This window comes from Acanthochromis polyacanthus, chromosome 23 (genome assembly GCF_021347895.1).
Source record: "Acanthochromis polyacanthus isolate Apoly-LR-REF ecotype Palm Island chromosome 23, KAUST_Apoly_ChrSc, whole genome shotgun sequence".
Lineage (NCBI taxonomy): Eukaryota > Metazoa > Chordata > Actinopteri > Pomacentridae > Acanthochromis > Acanthochromis polyacanthus.
Genome location: NC_067135.1, coordinates 5,315,730 through 5,335,093, shown reverse-complemented (window position 1 = coordinate 5,335,093; position 19,364 = coordinate 5,315,730). Strand labels below are relative to the sequence as shown.

At 42.4% G+C, this 19,364-nt stretch overlaps 1 protein-coding gene across 1 annotated transcript in view; it reads left to right on the top strand.

Annotated features, from left to right (window-relative positions):
- Positions 1-19,364, top strand: part of kirrel1a (kirre like nephrin family adhesion molecule 1a) — a 36,884-nt gene that overhangs the window by 12,501 nt on the left and 5,019 nt on the right. Inside the window, 13 exon segments of the mRNA XM_022193008.2 lie at positions 3,547-3,696; positions 8,433-8,582; positions 8,675-8,832; positions 10,069-10,219; positions 10,580-10,685; positions 11,745-11,893; positions 12,149-12,276; positions 13,435-13,561; positions 13,857-13,957; positions 16,052-16,268; positions 17,562-17,669; positions 17,915-18,042; positions 18,387-18,464. Of these exon segments, the coding sequence (XP_022048700.2) occupies positions 3,547-3,696; positions 8,433-8,582; positions 8,675-8,832; positions 10,069-10,219; positions 10,580-10,685; positions 11,745-11,893; positions 12,149-12,276; positions 13,435-13,561; positions 13,857-13,957; positions 16,052-16,268; positions 17,562-17,669; positions 17,915-18,042; positions 18,387-18,464 (1,751 nt within the window).

Here is a 19,364-nt window from a genome sequence, read left to right as displayed (position 1 = left end):
AGTTCAAAATGTCGCTTTCTTTTGGTTTAGAATGAAGCAATGCTGGTTGTAAATGCTGTGTTTTTAGCTGGCAGCTACTTTCAGCAGCAAACTCTGCTAAACTGCCTGGCAACAAATTGCAGACGAGCAAAGTTTACAGCTAGATGGGGATCATCGTGAAACACAAGCAGCGAAAGTCAGATATTTCCTTCAGGAGTTGGTGGAAACCAAATGCAGAACAGGAAAGCAAGTGCCGGATTTGCATCAGTTATGTAGACAAACAACTCCAACTTGGTGTGCAAAAGTATGTCACATCAAATATTTCCAAACCCAACCTACTTTAAGCCAGTGAGAATAGGACAGGCAGAAAAAAAAACACAAAAATGTATTAATTTGCATACAAATGTGAAGTGGCCAGGATGGGAGACGGCACCTCCAAGACTGATGCCATGATTATCTGGCGGAAACCAATGGATTGCTTTCTCCTAGTTGGGGGAAGTTAAGAGGTTTGAAGCTCTTTTTTTACGAGTTGGTCTATGTTCCAATCCTCAACTATGGTCATGACTTCTGGATAGTGACTATAAGTTTCCTCTATGCGATGGTTGAGCATAAGGATAGGGTGATAGGTAAAACAGAGCCAGTAAGGATGGTTCAGACACTCTGATTAGAAGACTTTTGGGTTCCCTTTCTGATTTTCTGGGCACATCCAACTCTGAGGTAGAAGCAGAAGTCGCTGGAGGAATAACATATCTTATCTGGCCTTGGAGTTTGTTGGTTTCCCCCTAAGAGGAGTTGGAAAGCGTTGCTGGGGAGAGGGACTCACCAAAGTTTGGACTAAAAACCTCTAGGACTCCATCCTGTCTCTAAGTAAGATGATTTGAGAAATTTCAGAGCTTTTACACCTTAAAGTCCAAAGTCCAAAGTCCAACAGGCATTGATTAAATACCTCAAAACCAATTTCTGTGGACAAAATTTCCTTTTTTTCCCCTCAAAGATTTCATGAAAATCATCCCTTTCTGCCATTCAAAGGCTTAGATGTAACTCTACATTGCTACCTCTCCACCTCTTTTTCCACCAACCAACCATTAGCTTGCTGCAGGTCGAGCACACCAGCTCACCTACGACTCTGCTAACACTCATCTGGGTTATCAATTGATATATTTTTCACTCGCGAAATTGTTAATGGTAATTAGTGATTATTCTTTAGCACCTCTAGTAGGGACATTACAGTTTCAAGGTGGAAATACAAAGTCAGTGTTGATCACGCATCTTCCAGGATCTAAAAAACTCCAGATCGACATGCTAAGAAGGTAAAAAAACATGACCACAGAGAAGTCAGGTTTATTATTCAGATCCTAAATTCTAGTCTGGACTTCATACCATTAGAGAGAAATTGGAAGTTCCTTCTTTTCCTCAGTACAGTCAGTCCAGCCTGCATCAAGTGGCCATTAAAAGAATCATATAACTTTGGACTGATGCGGTTGCTGGCTGGTAAAAATGTGCATTTTTTGTGCTTCCTTTTCACAGTGCCTGCAGTTCTTGGCTTTTTTGACATGATTTTCCCTCCCAACATTTCTACTATGTTGCTTTCTTTGTTTATCTTAATCCATGAATGCAGTTAACTTGGGCATTCCTCAGGGAGCAAATTATGGACCAATATAGTTTTTTTGTTGTTGTTGTTTAGTGCAGCGCTGAATTATTCTAGGTATGCATGCTGCAAAGCTCCATCTGCATCCGATTCCCTTTTCGGCGTGTATCCTCGCACATCTCCTTTATCTTCGGAATATTAATGTGCTGCACTGTCAGAAGCCATTGTTGTGATTGGTACGGGAATCTTTCTGCATGACTGGGTGCTTTTGTATTATCAGGCATATTGTACCTCCTGCAAATCACACCAAATATGACATGATAGGGGGAGAGTGCACGTCCTCGTGTGCAAAAGGGAGGGAGGAAATGTGAGAGATAGGGACCGAGGGTCACGTCAGGGAGGCAAGAGGTGGGGTGCAAAGGCATATGGCAGTTGTTATAAAAAAAGTGAGACAGAGAGAGAAAGAGAGAGAGAGAGATGGGAAACCTTTGGAAAAGCGCTGGAGGGCTCTCGGGGAGAAGTGTGAGGGAATGAGAGCAAAAGAGAACGGGGGAAAGAGAGAAGGGGTGAAACAAGTGATAAAAAAAAGTGTGGCGAGGACAAGTGAGAAGGAGAGATGTAAATGGTAGGAGGTGGAGGAAAAAAGGAGCGAAAGGGAGAAAAGTGAGAGAAGAGGGGGAGAGATGGGGGGGATGAGAAAGAGAAGGGAGAGAGAAAGTGCTGGAGGGCTGATATTTAATGTGATAAATGAGTTGTGACAGTCCGCCTCTAACCCCCTTCCAACCAGCAAGGAGGAGGAACACAGAAATAGAAAGCATTATGGGTAAAAGGACATATACGCCATTATATATGGATATAGAAAGAAAGTGGGCGCGTGAATCCTGTAGTAAAGGAGAGGTAGAGGGAAAATCAGTGCAGGCAAAAGGACATTCATAGACAGCATTATAGATGTACAAAGTGAAGGAGGAGTGGGGATGCATACATATAGAGCGAAAAGCAGAGAGTGGAGCAAAGCAATTTGGGTAAAGGACGTACAACATTATGGTGAGAGAGCAGGAGGAGAGAGGCAGTGATGAGGGGGAGGAAGAGAGGGGGGAGTGTACAATGCAGCAGCGGGTTAATGATCTACTGTATGAGATTCTTGGAAATAACAAGTGGGAATGAAAGCGAGAGACGGAATGGAAAGAATGAAATTTTAAAGTAAATCCATCCACAGCGATTGCTTCTCATCTGTTGTTCGGGTGTCATGTCTCCGAGGGGCGGCTAATTACAGCTTGTCATCAATGGAACAGCAGCAGAGGGGGTTTTGTTGCGTTTTATTTTTTTGTTTTTCCCCTCATTTTAGATGGTTGGTGGGCCACTGTCTGTCTGCTGTGGTAGTGGACTACAGACTGGAGGGAGAGTAGACAATGACAGCCACTGTAGTTTTGGTTGGGGAGTGGAAGCCTGGGAGATGACTCATAGGGAGGAATGAAGAAGGGAGAAACAGAAAGACGGCGAGGGAAGGGAAAGAGGGAGGGAAGGAGGGCTGCAGAGTTTTGAAGAAATAAAAAAGTCAGAAGAAAATGGGGTGTGAGACACCCTATGGCTGAAGTTGTCTGTTTGATCTCCCAGCTCTCCTCTCCTGAGTCAGCGTTAACCGCCTCTTCCACTTCATTCTTTCTTCTCCGCTGACTCTCTTCTGATTTCCCCGACACCTCCGTCTTTCCATGCCGTTCCCTTGCTCCTCTGCGGCGCTCCGTTAATGGCCGCGAGCCACCGTGTGATCAAAGGTGGTAATTATGGCATTCCACCGCTGCCGGGGGAAGCATTTTTTAATCAATTAGCCTATAAAAGATATAGACAGATGCAATAATGTGCTGTATGTGTTTTTGGAGTGATTATACAATGTCTTGCCTGCAGTCAGTGTGTGCACAGTGGAAATGAGAAAGTCCCTAACTTATCCTTTTCTTTCTCCAATCTCCCTTTTCAACCGCCAGTGTGGACAGCGAGATTCTCTCAGGAGCCGGCAGACCAGTCGGTGGTGCGGGGCCAGAGGGTGCTCCTGTCCTGTGTTGTCTTCAACTACTCTGGCATTGTTCAGTGGACCAAAGATGGCCTGGCTCTGGGCATCGGAGAGGACCTCCGGGGTGAGACATCATACGGCCTCCTCGGGCTTCCTTCGCTGTGTTGAGTGTGTGACTAAGACTGTGTTGTTTTTTTTCTTTTTCCTTTCTTTTTAAAGCTGATTCTGATAGCTTTGGATTGAAGCTGCTGACAGGCAACATTTTGTGCTGCATCTTTAAAACTGTAGAAGTCTGTGGCCACGGTTTACTCATGTAACTTTTAACACACTTCAGGGTGCGAAGGCACAAACACAAACTGCAACTCAGTCGAGGCCACACTTTTGGGAAGTTTAACCCAACAAAAGGTTGAAATGCACAAACCAAGCACTACTATAGCAGCATCCAAGATAATGTTATTACAGCTGCGGCTTAGACCAGTGAATCCTGCCCTGAGGTGATACTTCTGCAGCTGAAAGGTTATGAAGTAGCTTGATGCAACCAGATTTAAGCTCTGTAATAGGGCACCTAAATGCTAAAATCAGCAATATGTTTTTTCACAGTAATAATTAAGAAACTATCAGGTAGAATCAGCGGATTTCGCTTGCTTCCCACCAACATTATGTACCCAAATAGCAACTTCTGCCACCAAGAGTCCATGAAAACTAGTTAGCAGGGAGACTGGAGATGGTGAAACTGCCAAATGTGAGGCATAAATGATGCTTCTGGATGCCGATTTCTTGCGTATAAAATAGTGATATCCACTTTTGTATAATTAATTGTGATAAATAAATAACGCCTGCCTCAAAGTCAAGCCAACAAACATCAGCTTGGTTGCTTGAATCTCCTCACGATCCAGCACCACAGTCTTGGTAGGTGTTGCAATTTAACTGGAATTTAACAGTCAGGACTGCAGCTAGTAATTATCCTTAGACTCAGCTAATTAACACGTTATATTCTTACATTATGATGGATTAAAATGTCTTGTTTTGGTTGAGCGAGAATCTACAACCAGCAGATATTCATGGTGCTATTGTGCAAACATGAAAATAATATACTTATTGATTAATTACTTTGTTGGCTCTACATGATGTGACAAAACATGCTCCGAACAGCACATATTTCCCCCCAAAACTCCCTCACAGTTAGTACGACATTGCGTGTTTGTGACTGTGCTATCTAATGCATGCTGACAGAGTGTTTTTGCAGCCCGATGTTTTACTTACAGCTAGATTGAGCGAGCACAGCAGGTTTGCCCATGAGATGAAAGAAGGGCTCCTGTCATGCTACAGAAAGACACCTAAACCACCACAGCAGCAGCAGCAGCAGCAGATCTCCCATCACATCCTATCGTGATGAAAATGCGTGCTTTTAGTTTGATGCTAAATTCGGCCACCTTCCACGCGCACCGTCGAACGTTTGATGGGAATTTCTAAGCTCCCTCGGGCGCATTTTTTTGCAGACTGACACCCTTCAGTTTGCTTGAATAACATCACATCATCACTTCTGTCATCCGAGCAGTGGGGTGACACTGACGGGTTAATATCTGATTTTTACTGAAAGGCGCAATTCATCAGCTAATAAATAGCCCTCATTCCAAGATGCAAGCGCTTCTTGTTTTTCTCTTTGCATTTTTTCTCCCTGGTGATTTTCCAGCCTTGATTATGTCTGACTTTGACAAAACTTGGAGAGGGGGATGATGATGCATCTCATCGCTGCGTTACAGCATTTTTCAGAGTTGCACTGATAAGCCCACAGGGGATAATACTTTCAGCTACGCAATTGCTGGTCAAAACAATTGGGCGTATTTTTAACTGATTGGTCCGGGGGGGGGGGAACTGCATCATTTGTGACATTCTGTTTTCTTGTTTTTGTTTGTCTGTAGACTTTCTTAGCTCTCTGTTACTTTTGTTTCACCATTTATTCCCTCTTTTCTTGACTAAGTTCATCCTTTTTCATTGTGATGTTCACCCTCCTCTCCTCTCCTCTCCTCTCCTCTCCTCTCCTCTCCTCTCCTCTCCTCTCCTCTCCTCTCCTCTCCTCTCCTCTCCTCTCCTCTCCTCTCGCTGTCTATCACGCTATTCCTTTGTGACCTCCTCCTCTAAGATCCCTCGCTCCTTTTCTCTCCCTCTTGTTCTCGTTCTTTCGGCTGCCTCTGTTGTACCGAGCCCTCTCTCATATTCCTCTTTTAACTTGTCTCGCTTAGTTCATACACTCCTCTTTCTGTCAGCCGTTTCTTTTCTCTGTCCTTGTCTGTCCCTTCTCCATTTTTTCCTCTCGCTCTCTCTCTCTCTCTCTTTCTGTTTTTGTTCTGACTTTCATTCAATCATATTATTACTGTAATGGTCCAGTGCTCCAAGCCAAAGCTTTATATATAAAAAACAACAACATGTGAATAGACACTGGCCACTTGGTGCACACATACACTCAATGTGTGTGTTGTTTGTGTCCCTCTGCCCCCCACCGCCACCACCACTCACCCCGCTTCTCTGGGCTTTTCATACGCTTTCTCGCCCCTCGACATTTCACATGCAAATGCATGTATATGCAAGGCACACACATGCCCAAATGCCATGCAGAAGCAAGGACGTGCAAGGTTAGGCATGCAGCCGAGCTCAGTTCGGCGGGCCGCACATGTAAACAGTGGCGGAGGGTTTCACATGAGATCTATGTCCGGGCAGCAAACGTGAATTCTGCACCACGGACTGGAGTCGACTTGAGTCCTCTAAAACGTTGCTGTCATAATGCATTCATCTTACCCCCCCCTCCTCCTCACTTTGCCGGTAAAAGAGAGCGAGGATGCCACCTAATGGTGAGAATGTACAGCAGTGACACAGCTGGACTGAGTGGTGGATGGGGGAAGGGTAGGATTGGAAAAGGCTGTGTTGCATGTGCGCTATGGTGTGTGCATCATGCCGCTGTGTGTGTGTGTGTGTGTGTGTGTGTGTGTGTGTGTGTGTGTGTGTGTGTGTGTGTGTGTGTGTGTGTGTGTGTGTGTGTTTGATGAAGCGTTTGTTTTTTGTGCATATCACTCGCATCATGTGGCCGTGCAGCTCTCTGGTGTCCTTTAGGCTGATGCAGAGATTAAAAAAAGTCAGATTTTTCTCCTGATGTGTGACACAGATCTCATGTTTTCCAATCAACATGAGCTGCAACAAGCTGCATGGTGCCACGGGCCACATGGGGATGTGGGGAGCCTGAGAAATGTTACCCGTGGAGAACTGGGGTTTGACGATTGAAATATTTAAGATAAAGACGCATACATTTCAACTCTTTCGACAAGAACAGTGGAGAAAAGGGAAGAAATATGAGGCTCAAACTTTGTTCAGGTTTTTTGTTGCTCTTTTTGACATTTGTGTCAGATTTTACATGCATTGCAACCTTAAATAAAAAAGCCTCAAGCAGCATCGATCGGGTCCTCGCATCTTTGCTGGTCAACGAATCCAAGCATGTCCACAAGGACATAGCAAATTATTTAAACTGTCCATCAGGTGGCGCTATGACTGTGAGCGTATATTGCCATATGGATGTCATCAGAGCTGGAGTCTGATCACACATGTAAAGTTTGAGGCAGATTGGAGCATGTACAGGCCAGTTACATAGCACTTCCTGTTTGATGGCGAAACGTCGAAATTCTATTGGCTGCCATTTCCTTGCCCATTTTGATAACTTTTGACTTTGTCTGGTGTACATCCTTGCCAAATTTGAGCTCTCTTGGGGTTTTTCCCATGGTTCATTAGACTCCTGAACTCAAAACACCTTAAAACCTGAACGCAGAGCATCACTTTTAATGCTTCTGATGCTGTTTACGTGCAATTTCATGACCATATTTTATTCTACTTTATTATTTCATTGCATTTGCCTCCCATATTGTGTATAGCTTGCCTCCATTGCATATGTTCTCATTTTTAACGTTGTCTCATTTTATATGCACTTTTGCCTTACTGTTTAACATTGATATTTTATTTCTTACTGCTTTTTGTCAGTGCACCGTCCAGCGGAAGCTATTTATATTTTCGTCATGCCCCCATGTATGACGCAATAAAGCTATTCTATTCTATTCTATTCTATTCTATTCTATTCTATTCTATTCTATTCTATTCTGGTTACCCTAGCTGAGTTTATAACTTTTGAAAATGTGCAGAAATTACCCAAAATCCTGCAACATATGACATGTAATTCAAAATGGCCGACTTCCTGTTGGGTTTGGGTATTTGTGCAAGAATCCTGATGTCTTACAGATGTGTACCAAATTTCGTAGCTGTAGGTGTAGGTGTTTGGGGGCTGAGTTTTCATTATATTGCAGGGTTTGCTATCGAGCCATTTTGCCATATACGTGTGTTTTCCTTAAAATATCAATTTTGTTCTTCCGGTCTTGGTAAATGGTCTGTATTTATATAGCGCTTTACTATACCTGCAAGGTACCCAAAGCGCTTTACATGATACGTCACATTCACCCATTCACACACATTCACACACTGATGGCAGAAGCTGCCATGCAAGGCGCTAACCACGACCCCATCAGGAGCAATTCGGGGTTAGGTGTCTTGCTCAGGGACACCTCGAGCACGACAGGGCGAGGATCGAACCGGCAACCCTTCGGTTGCAAGACGGCCACTCTACCCACTGAGCCATGCCGCCCGTCTTGATGCATGTGCAAATTTTGTGCGTTTTCAAATATTTTCACGACCTCAAAGATGCATTTCTTTCGTATGAGGAAGAAAGTAAAAGAAAAACCCATGCATTACAATAGGTTCCTTGCTTTGTTGAGTCTCCTTAGAAGTTGTCACACTTTCTTATCTTTTGTGTTTGCTTGTTTCCAGCCTGGCCCAGGTATCGTGTGCTGCGGGTCCAGGAGCTGGGCCAGTACAACCTGGAGATCCTGTCAGCTGATCTGTCTGACGACTCCCTGTACGAGTGCCAGGCCCCTGATGCCGCCCTGAGGTCCAGAAGGGCCAAACTCACCGTCCTCAGTACGTTTTTGTGTCCGTGCATGTATCTATAGGAAGCATGCGAGACGACGTGTGTGGTTTTTTTTCTAACTGAGGCCTTGTCTCTGCTCCAGTCCCCCCAGACGACCCGGTGATCGATGGGGGTCCCGAGGTGCTGCTGAATGCGGGGGAGTGCTACAACCTGAGCTGCGTGTCTCGAGGGGCCAAGCCGCCTTCTATGATCGAGTGGCTTAAAGATGGTCTGCCTGTGGATGGGGCTGCCAGCATCACTGTACGTGCAAAAAAGTCCCTCATGCACAGAGACACACTAAACACACGCAATGAATGAGCAGCGTTTACAGTTCAGTTTCATGTGTCCTTTTAACCTTTACCCCATGAGCTGGGGTCCCTACAGACCGGAGACATGCCCTTTTTCACACACCTCACACATTTACTGTGTCATTGCAAGTTTTCTATGCCAGTCAGATTGTTCCTAATGACTTTATATCATTGTTTTCCGCTTCTGTTTTAATTAGTTCTTCTTTAAAAATACCAACGCATCCTTCTCCTGTGGGAACTCATTTCTGCCTATGTAGTTTTAGAAGGAAGTATTTATTGAGTTCATGTTTGCAGAGGGTTCTACTTTTAAGTATCGCAGAAACGAATGCAGCAAATGAGCCTAAATTCTGCTCTTTTAATGCAGTTTATCACTTCAGTTTACTGTGTGTTCTTTTGTACAAGATAAGACAAGTGCGTGTAATGGACGTGCAGTTACAGCAATTTTTCAGACATTTATTGCATTTCAAAGAATATTATATGGGTCAATATATAATTGCGGGACCTTTTGTATCATAATTGACATTTTTGCTGTTTTCAGGCCGAAAATCAACATGACCGCCTATAACCAAACACCCCATGACATTTTTACACAAAGATTCTTCTAAATATTATGTATAAAATTGAGTAAAATTTATATTGAAAGTTATCTATAAAGATGTTAAACCTGTTGACATGCGATAAATCCACACTCAGCTCACACACTACTTTATATTAAATAACTCATCAAGTCTTTTCTTCAGGAGGAAATGACATCATGTGGAGCAGGTCATGTGATCTGGAATTAACACACTTCCTTGAGAGGTGTTTTTGTAATGGGGAACTTCTCGGACACAGATGCAATTTGTTATTTTCCATATAAAATTTGATATATTGCAAAAAAAAAAATATCTGTCATGATTATCTCAACTTAAAGAAAAGAAAACAATCAAAATAATCAGTAATAAGTAAGTAAATAATAAGCAATGATGGAATTTGTAAAGACATTATCATAATGAACATTCAAAAAGCATTAGTTCTTCTACTTTTAATAAAAATGTATGCAAGATTTATCCCATGGACTTCAAAAGTCCCTCAATGATATATTGGCCCATATCATTACTCTGCTACATTAGTTGTTTTCAATAATTTACTCTTGGGATCTGCTTGTTAATTAAATATCTTGGTCTCAATCTCTCTCTGTCCTTTTCAGGAGGTGCTTCCAGACAGGAAGAGGGTGACCACACGCAGCTACCTTCCCATCCAGCCCGTTGACACCGACACCGGGAGGAACTACAGCTGTGTGGCCACCAACCTAGCCATCCCCAACGGCAAAAGCACAACCGTCACCCTCAACGTTCACCGTAAGCCTCCTAATCCAAAATACTTAGCCTGCAAACTTAAAGGAAAAACTGATTTTAAGTATTCTCAACTGTGCAGATACCTGACTGATTTATCACCCAGCTAAAAATAAATACGCATTTTTTACGAGACTATACGACACTATTACCCTTCCTGCCACTGCATAAATTGTTATTATTACATTTATGACTAATTGAATGTAGCAAGCACCGTCATTTTAAATGGATAGCATCTGCCACCAGATGAAAGCTTTTATAGCTGTTATTAAGTAATGCGTGGCGGCCATTTTGCATGAGATCGTCCTCCAGACTGCAGCAGACGTTGATGATATGAGACTCTCTCTCTCTCTCTCTCTCGCCCAGATCCACCGACAGTGACCTTGTCCATTGAGCCTCGCTCCGTCCTAGAAGGGGACAGAGTCACCTTCACCTGCCAGGCTCACGCCAACCCTCCTATTATGGGCTACAGGTCTGGTCTATTCTCATTTTCAGCAGGCCTCTTAAAGTGGCGCCACAGAAATGTAGTGTTTCTTTGGAGTTTTGAATGATTTTAACTGTTTATCAATGTTTACCTTGCTCGTAAACTCCCTTTATTCATTGTAAATAGAATAAGGTCATTTGTTGTCTCTTTGTGGTGGTTTTGTGTCTCTTTGTGGTCTTTTGTTGTCTCTTGGTGGTAGTTTATTGTCATTTTGTGATCATTTTTTGTCTTTTTGTTGTTGTATTCAGTTTTCTTTGTGGTCCTTTTTTGTCTCTTTGTAGTTGTTTTTTTTAATCTTTTTGTCGTAACATTGCACATGTTTGTGGTTGTTATTGTCTCTTTGTAGTCACTTTGGTCTGTTAGTGGGAGTTCAGTCTATTTGTGGTCATTTTGTATCTTCTTGTGGTAGTTTTTTGTCATTTTGTAATCATTTTTTGTCTCTTTGTTGTTGCAGTGTGCCTTTTTGTAGTTGTGTTGTTTTCTTTGTGGTCCTTTGTACCTCTTTCTGGTTGCTTTTTGTCTCTTTATGGTTATTTTCTGTCTCTTTGTGGTCATTTTTGGTCTGTTGGTGGCAGTTGTGTCTCTTTGTGGTTGTTTTGTGTTTCTGGTTTTATGGTGTCTGTGGTTCTTTTGTGTCTTTCTGTGGTGGTTGTGTGTCTTTGTAATATTTTGTTTTGTCATTGTGATTGTTCTCTGTCTCTTTGTGTTTTTTTGTGTGTCTTGGTTGTTGTACTGCGTCACTTTTGGTTGTTTTTTTCTCTTTGTAGTTGTTTTGTGTATGTTTGTAGAAACATTGCATCCGTTTGTGGTTGTTAGCGTCGCTTTGTGGTTATTTTTGGTCCGTTGGTGGTAGTTCTGTCTTTTTGTGGTTGTTCGTGTCTTTTTTGTGGTTTTATGGTGTCTGTGCTTCTTTTGTGCATTTTTGTGGTCATTGTGTGTCTTTGCACTTGTTTTTTTCTCTCATTGTGGCCCTTTTATGTCTTTTTGCAGCAGTTTTGTGTATCTTTGTAGTCATCTGTTGCTTTTTTGTTGTTGTTTGTTTCACAGGTGGGCTAAAGGCGGCGTGGTGCTGCAGGGTGCCAGGGAGAGCGTGTTCACCACCAAGGCCGACCACTCCTTCTTCACCGAGCCCGTCTCCTGTCTGGTTTTCAACGCTGTGGGAAAGACCAACGTCAGCATCTTGGTGGACGTCCACTGTGAGTCACGCAGCACTCATCTCACCTCGTTCAATCACTTGTGGCCCACTTCACTCGCTCCAGTCTGGAGTCAGAGGGATAAAACGCACCATTGTTGTGCTTCTTTTCTCTCCCGAGTAGCTTCTCCCCTTTAGTCCGACTGCATTATTACTCAAACACAACAAAGAACATCTCTCTCTCTTTCTCTCTCTCTTTCTCTCTCTCTCTCTCTTACTCTCTGTCTCACCCTATCTTTCTCTCGATGTCTGCCTCCAGTCGGCCCGATCCTGCTGGTGGAGCCGCAGCCAAAAACAGTGGATGTCGACTCTGATGTCACCCTCAACTGCAAATGGGCTGGAAACCCTCCGCTCACACTCACCTGGTTCAAAAAGGGTTCAAACATGGTAAGAAGCTGCAAGCCCACGCTGTGCGCATTTTTCCCGCTCTGTTCTTGTATTCAAACTATTTTTACAGGTCACACTTTCTTCTCCCGTGTTTACAAAAGCTTCCTGTCACTGAAGAGGGTTGTCTTGTCTGCGAACGCTTCTTTCTTCTCTCTGTTAAGCGATCATGATCTCTTGCTTTCATTTGGGTTTTTTTTACATTCCTCTTGTATTTCTCACTAAAGATTGGATTAGAGTAAATTAATTAATTGTTAACAGTAATTTGAATATTACAGCAGAAACAGATATGTAAAATATAGAATATAGAAGCAGTTTGGCTGTTGTGTTGAAGGCCTTGAGTAGCAGCACAGTTCTGTACGCGCAATCTTTGTGCTGAGATATTCTGGCCGGCTGTAATTCTGTATTAACAGAGAATGGTAATAATACACTCATATTCTCCAATATTCTCCCTTTTTTGCTAGGTTAAATTCAGCTTCATACCATCATTTTTAGCCAGAAGCCTGGTTAAGTTAACCACTACTGATTTATTGTTAACATCTACTGTGTGCACCGGCCAGAATCCAAATATGTAGCTTGTGGGTGTATTTAAATATTAATATCAGCTTCCTTGACCACTGGCTGTTTACTCAGGAAGCCGTCTGTTCAGGTTTGTTGTTCTGACACTCATTAAGCTACAATTCATGTCGGAGGAGAGACCAGGACTGAGTACGAGACAGTCGCAGCTCAGTAAATGAAACCTGCTTTGTTACACATCTCTCTCTGCCTTTGCAAACCATGGAGTGACTTGGCCGACACCCACGTCTGTGTAATCACTCTCGTTCAGGTGGCTCTCTCTCTCTAGGTGGTTACATATTTAGCCGTAATTTTCACACAGCTAATTTTCTGATGGATGTGGTTGCTAGGCAACTGCAAAACCTTTGTGCTGAGTTAAAAGCAGATGTGCAAGTTTGCATTGTTAGCCAGATAGTGTCAGAATAGTAGAGCAGATACTCTCAAATAATATTGTGTGCTCTTAAATGATTAAGATATACAGGTAGAGATGCTGTACGATGGTGGTTTCTCCTCTGCTTAAATATTCTACACTTGTATTTAGTTTACCCCCTCCTGCTGATTTGCCTTGTTTATATTTGTGTTGTGTTTTTTTCCACTCCCCCACAGGTTCTGAGTAACAGCAACCAGCTGTATCTGAAGTCGGTGAGCCAGGCGGATGCTGGCCAGTATGTATGCAAGGCCATCGTCCCACGGATTGGAGTAGGAGAGACTGAGGTCACCCTGACAGTCAACGGTCAGAAAACATCCACACAATTTAATGTATCACCGCTTGTCGATGAAAATCTTGTACTTTCAGAAAGGTCAGCTTGTCACTATTTGAAAAAAAAAATAAAATGCTGTATGTCCAAAGTGGTGGACATTTATTTTTTAAAATCCTACACTTCCTCTTGAATAAGCCTGTAAGGTTTTGAAAAAAAGCTGAGAAACCATCCAGCTTGAATGTGATTTTTTTTGCAGTTGTTTGTGTTTTAAGTGTGTTTTTTTTTTTATCACATGCACTCACATATTTGCTCATTCTGGCCCTGCAGGTCCACCCATCATCTCCAGCGATCCAGTCCAGTACGCTGTGAGAGGGGAGCGAGGAGAGGTGAAATGCTACATCGCCAGCACTCCTCCTCCGGATAAGATAGTAAGTGAAAAGATGTGAAAATGTGAAACATTTCTGGCAATAAACCCTCAAAGAAAAATTCCAAATTTTGCTCCAACATCAATGATTTAGACTAGAAAAACGCCAAACAAGGAAAAGCTTTGGCCACAGAGAGCACAAGGTTGTACCTTTTAGTCTGACAGCAATTCGTATTTCACTGGTACTGTACCTTCCCTTTCCTAAATGGCTCCTTTCCTGCATGGCGAATGCTTTTAGGCATTGTCCCCTTTTTTTTTTCTTTTTCAGTGGTGACTCACTCTTAAACTCTCCCAGAATGTTCCTCCATTCCATCACATAAACAAACCAACACTAACACTAAGCCAGCCCCGCTTTTAGCTCTGCGTCAGAAATCAGCCCGGATGCTTTCTCCGCTTGGCTGTATAACAGAAACACTGTAGTAGTAGTTCCTCTGCTCCCCTGCCTCTGTGACTGATCCATCCTGACTCATAGTGCGCGCTCCTAATGCAAGTGACGAAGGCTGGGACAGAAAAAGATTTATAAAATATAAAGGACTGGAGAGGAACAGTTGTCCCAGTAAATGCCACAGCAAGGAGATTCTCCTTCTCTGGAATAAGCGGGAAGATTATGGGAACATGTGGGCTTATGCATAATTAACTCACCTCAGTACAGTGCTTCAGTGCTGAATAATACAACTGCTTTTAGTGGCTTTAAAGTTGGAGAATGTGCAAGATTGTCACCACCTCGGTCGGAAACGTACAAATTGTTGCTGCTCGTGGAAGTCATGCAATGTGTGCTTGTTCTAATTTATGTGGTCTCCTATCGTCAGGCGTCTCGACTGTATGTTCTTGATACAATAAAACCATTTAGTCCCAGCTGTAATGCAAAAAAACATCTGGAACCTGTCAGGGCTTGGAATGACTTTCACCAAATATTTTATCAGCGAGTCACTATTTTGTGTTGAAACCTTGAATCTCATAGTGCATAATTGGGTTGTTCGTCTTAGGAGGATTTTATTATGTTTTATTCTTATGCATGAAAAACAGTGAATGCAGACCTGTTGTCAAGGAAACTGGTTCATACAGCTTCAAAACATATGCATACAAATGACCCACTTCCACTTAAGACCAGCTGTAAGAGTTCTTCGGCATACTCTTATGCTCAAATCGAGTTCAAATTACTTTATCTATGTACACTTTTGGCTGCTACAACCACTAACTATATGTAAAGATGAATGTCACCAATGGGTATTCTGAAAAAACAAGCAAGAATGGAGCATGCGTGGAGATCCGTCTTATGATGGCACCCAGTTACCACCTAAAGTGACCCTTAATTATGCATATACTTAAGCCTTAACTCAATTTCATCGATTAATGTTTAAAGATTTCCCAAAAATGTTGAAAATGTGGACATCAGAAATTTCACTGTGAAAAGATTTTTTTTTTTAAACGGGTCAATTTTGACCCGCAGGACAACACGAGGGTTAAGTTATGTAAAAGTTCAACCTCTACAGTTGTCATGAAAAGGCTAAATTAGCTTTAGAGACCAAATTTTCTTTTTGTACCTTGCTGTAAACATGTTTTTTTCTGCTGTAAAGCTGGGAATTCTAACATGGACTTCTATGGGGACTGAGTCCCTTTTGGAGTGGCCATTGTAGGAACTGCAGTTTTTGGCTCCTCCAAAATGATTTTTGCTCACCGCCTTAGAGGTTACTGCTTTGGGAAAAACAGATTCATCATCAGTTTTCCAATTAAAATCTTCCCCTCAATTTACTTTTGTTTTTCTAAATTAATTGCACATTTCACAGTCCAGTGTATGTTGACTCATCGCAGGGGTTTGGGTTGTGACATACTGTATAGTTTTGATTCAGATGCTTTTTTTTTTTACCCTGAAAAGAAAACACACTCTGGTAAAAGCACAGGAAGCTCACAGAATATAGGTCGTTAATGTGTAAATGTGTGCTAATGTATGAGTGCATTACTGTGAACTGAGTGAAATCCTGAAAGCATGTTCGGTCGTGTCTAATACTTGAAGGGAGATTCAGATAATTAAGAATTAATGTATGGTATCGCTCTGAATCTGACCTACTATGGCTTCCTGTGTGGTTGTGTGCTACAGGTGTGGGCCTGGAAGGAGAACGTATGGGAGAAAGAGAAGGGAACGCTGCTGGAGAGGTACACGGTGGAGCAGAGCAAGCAGTCAGCAGAGGGCGGCGGCGTCCTCTCCACGCTCACCATCAACAATGTGATGGAGTCGGACTTTCTGTCCAGCTACAACTGCACGGCCTGGAACTCGTTTGGCCCGGGCACCATGATCATCACGCTGGAGGAGAATGGTGTGTTGGGAATACATTTACTTTCAAGTGTCATTGTCAATGTCAGATTTATTTATATAGCACTTTTAAAGGCTTATGGCTAACCGAAGTGCTTTACAGTAAAATAAATCATCGACAATACGAGAACAATTAAAGCAAAACATTAAGACAGCAAAATGAAACAGATAAAAGATTAATTTAAGGTGACTTTGCTCAGCCAAAGGCCAGGGTGAACAAGTGGGTGACGAGTTTTAAAAATGGAGAGGCTGTTCGCAGACACTTAGAGAGGACTCATTTTAAAGTTTGAAAATGTGGAAAAAATATAGATTTTCACAGGAAAACTTCTGATGTCCACAATTTCAACATTTTTGGGAAATCTTTGAACAATTTTTGGTGGAAAAAAAGAAATGTTAAAATGTTTCTTAGGAACATTCACAAAAAAATCAACCAAATATAGCGAGAAATGTTATTGGTTGATTTTTAAACAGAATGTTAGAAGTTTGACTGATATATATAGAATCACTTTAGATATTTTTAGAATTTTTTGAAAGATTTTTACTAATTTTTTGATCATATTTACAAGAATTTTCTTGCCACGTTTGGGGGATTTTTTTAAATACATTTTTTTAAGGGAAACTTTTAAGGAATTATTGGAATTTTCTTCCTGAAGGTTTTGCAAATTTTCTGAAATTTGGGGAATTTTTTGGATTTTTTTCACACAAGGAAACAATGTTTTTGGTGCCCGTAAATGAGGACGACAGGAGGGTTTACAAGGTCAGATAAATATTCTGAGGCCAGTCCTGAACCTAACCGGAAGGCAGTGAAGTGAGGAAAGCACCGGCGTTATGTTGCTTCTTTGTCCCGGTTAGGAGACGAGCTGCTGCTTTCTGAACAAGTTGCAGACGGCTGAGTTCCGACTGGCCAATGAATTTGGGACAAGAAATAGCACAGTGGTCTCATCAGGAAAACAGGAAATGAGAAAACAAATCATTGAGTTTGAAAACACTCCAAAAATACATGCTGTATAGGTTAGAACTCCAGGAATAAGTACGGATTTACTGTGGCTGGTAAATGCAAAGAAGGTTTTTTAGATGATATACTAATTATGTGCTAAATTATATATTACAAATGCACCTAATTACTAAATTCCATTTGGACAAATAGAAGAAAAATTATATTGTCTCAGTAAATGGGGATGAGGTGTAAAATAGTAACATTAAAATCTAACTAGTGCAGCTCTGTGCAGACATCCCTAACTCACTATTTTTCTCACTCTTTTTGTCTGTCTGTCTGTCTCTCACCCTCTCATTACAGAGAAGATTCCAGTGGGCTTAATAGCCGGTGGGACGGTGGTCTCCACCATCTTCCTGTTCGTCTTTCTGCTGGTCCTCGTTCTTATCTTCTACCGGCAGCGCAAAGGCAGTGAGTCATACTCTCTACGTGCTTTCAGATGCAACGTTAAAAAAAACATCAGCAATCTGTAAACGCAGCTTTTTGTCAGTGGTTTTCATGCCTCTTATGGAGCATTGTAGCAAATAATCTGCAGCAAACCAAAGCAAATCAAACACCTACGGCCTCCTATGTATGCAGGTCTTCTCTGAATTTGCTCGTGAAAACAGACAGGCGTGCGTCCAGCTGTATTCAACCTCGCCGTGTTTTGCTTCCAGGTCGGCGCGGGGTCACGCTGGGTAAGCCCGACATCAAGGTGGAGACGATAAACAAGGAGACCCACAGCTTGGAGGAGGACTCCGGCAGCGTGTCCACAGCTTCGCGCATGGTCAAGGCCATGTACTCGGTGAGCAGCAGCGGGATGTGTGTGTGTGTTTGGGTTGGACGCTGTTTACACAGCCTGTAGCTGTAGAAAAGAAAAAAAAAACTCAGATTAACTCAGTAACCTCTCCCCTACTCCACACTGTACCTTTTGACTGAAAACAAACACTATGATTTCCCCCCTTTAATCGCTCCTTTTTAACACTTTTAATTCATTTTCTCTTCTCCTGTCACACTCCGTTGCCTCTTTCCCTCTTCTGTTTTGTTATTTCACCTTCTCTCCTCCTTTTTGTTGTGTTCTTTTTTTTTTTGTTTCGTTGTTTGACGGTTTAGTTTCTCCCCTCTGTGTCCTTCTCTCCCTCCAATCAGCCCTTTAAAGATGACATAGAGCTCAAGTCTGACCTCCGCAGTGACACCCTGGACACCCGCCAGGAGTATGACCTAAAGGTGAGATCACTCAGATGCACTGCCATTTATATCAGTCCGGGGAGCAGATTGATTTTTCTTTGTATGATTTGAAGTCATTTGAACTTATCGGCACCTCCTGACACTCGCTCATTTGCTGCTGGTATGTTTGTAACGGGCCTTTAAACTCAGCGTTGCACTGGATATCTGTGAGAATATTAGAGTAGGATATTGAAGATGAAAATATTTGCCAACGCAGTCCGCCTTAATTATTCGAGCTCCTTTGGTCTCCTCTGCCCTTCACTCTCGGTCCAACTATGACGCAACTTGCCTCTCTGATTACTTAGCAAGCTGGCTCGCTCACTGTGGAGTCATTAAGAGACAAAATGCATAAAAACAACTCAACCTGGAAAGAAATGTTAAAACATTAGAGCATTCTCTCCTCATTTAGCTGCCATGAATCATTTATACGTTTTGACACTGTGGGGTCGGGTTAAGGTGACGAATGTATTTTCGCGCGTAAAGCTGCCAAAATGCTCCTCAGAAACTCCCCCCATGAATATTTTGTGAGGGCAAACAAACCACCCCCCTAGCTGGAGTGTTGCCTTGGATCACTTTGAAGAAACACAGACATGAGTCCACCCCAGGAGGTGCTTAGATCAGCCCGACAACTGCCTCAGCCAGGCTGGTTTTTTATTATATATATATTTTCTCCTCCACACTGCCTGAAGCATCAAAGTAGTGAAACAAAGTTTATCAGGAGGGAAGTTTAGCATGTAAAGACAATGAGATGGCAGAATCATGTCAGAAAGAGCAGAAGAGCACTCCTAGAGCATTGTTTAAAGGAGTGTAGTGGGTAAATGCTGCATACTGCTTGACAGTCTTGAGATAAAACTTAAATTAGTGAAAGCTTTGAGCAACAGCGGGCAAATCTGACTTTTA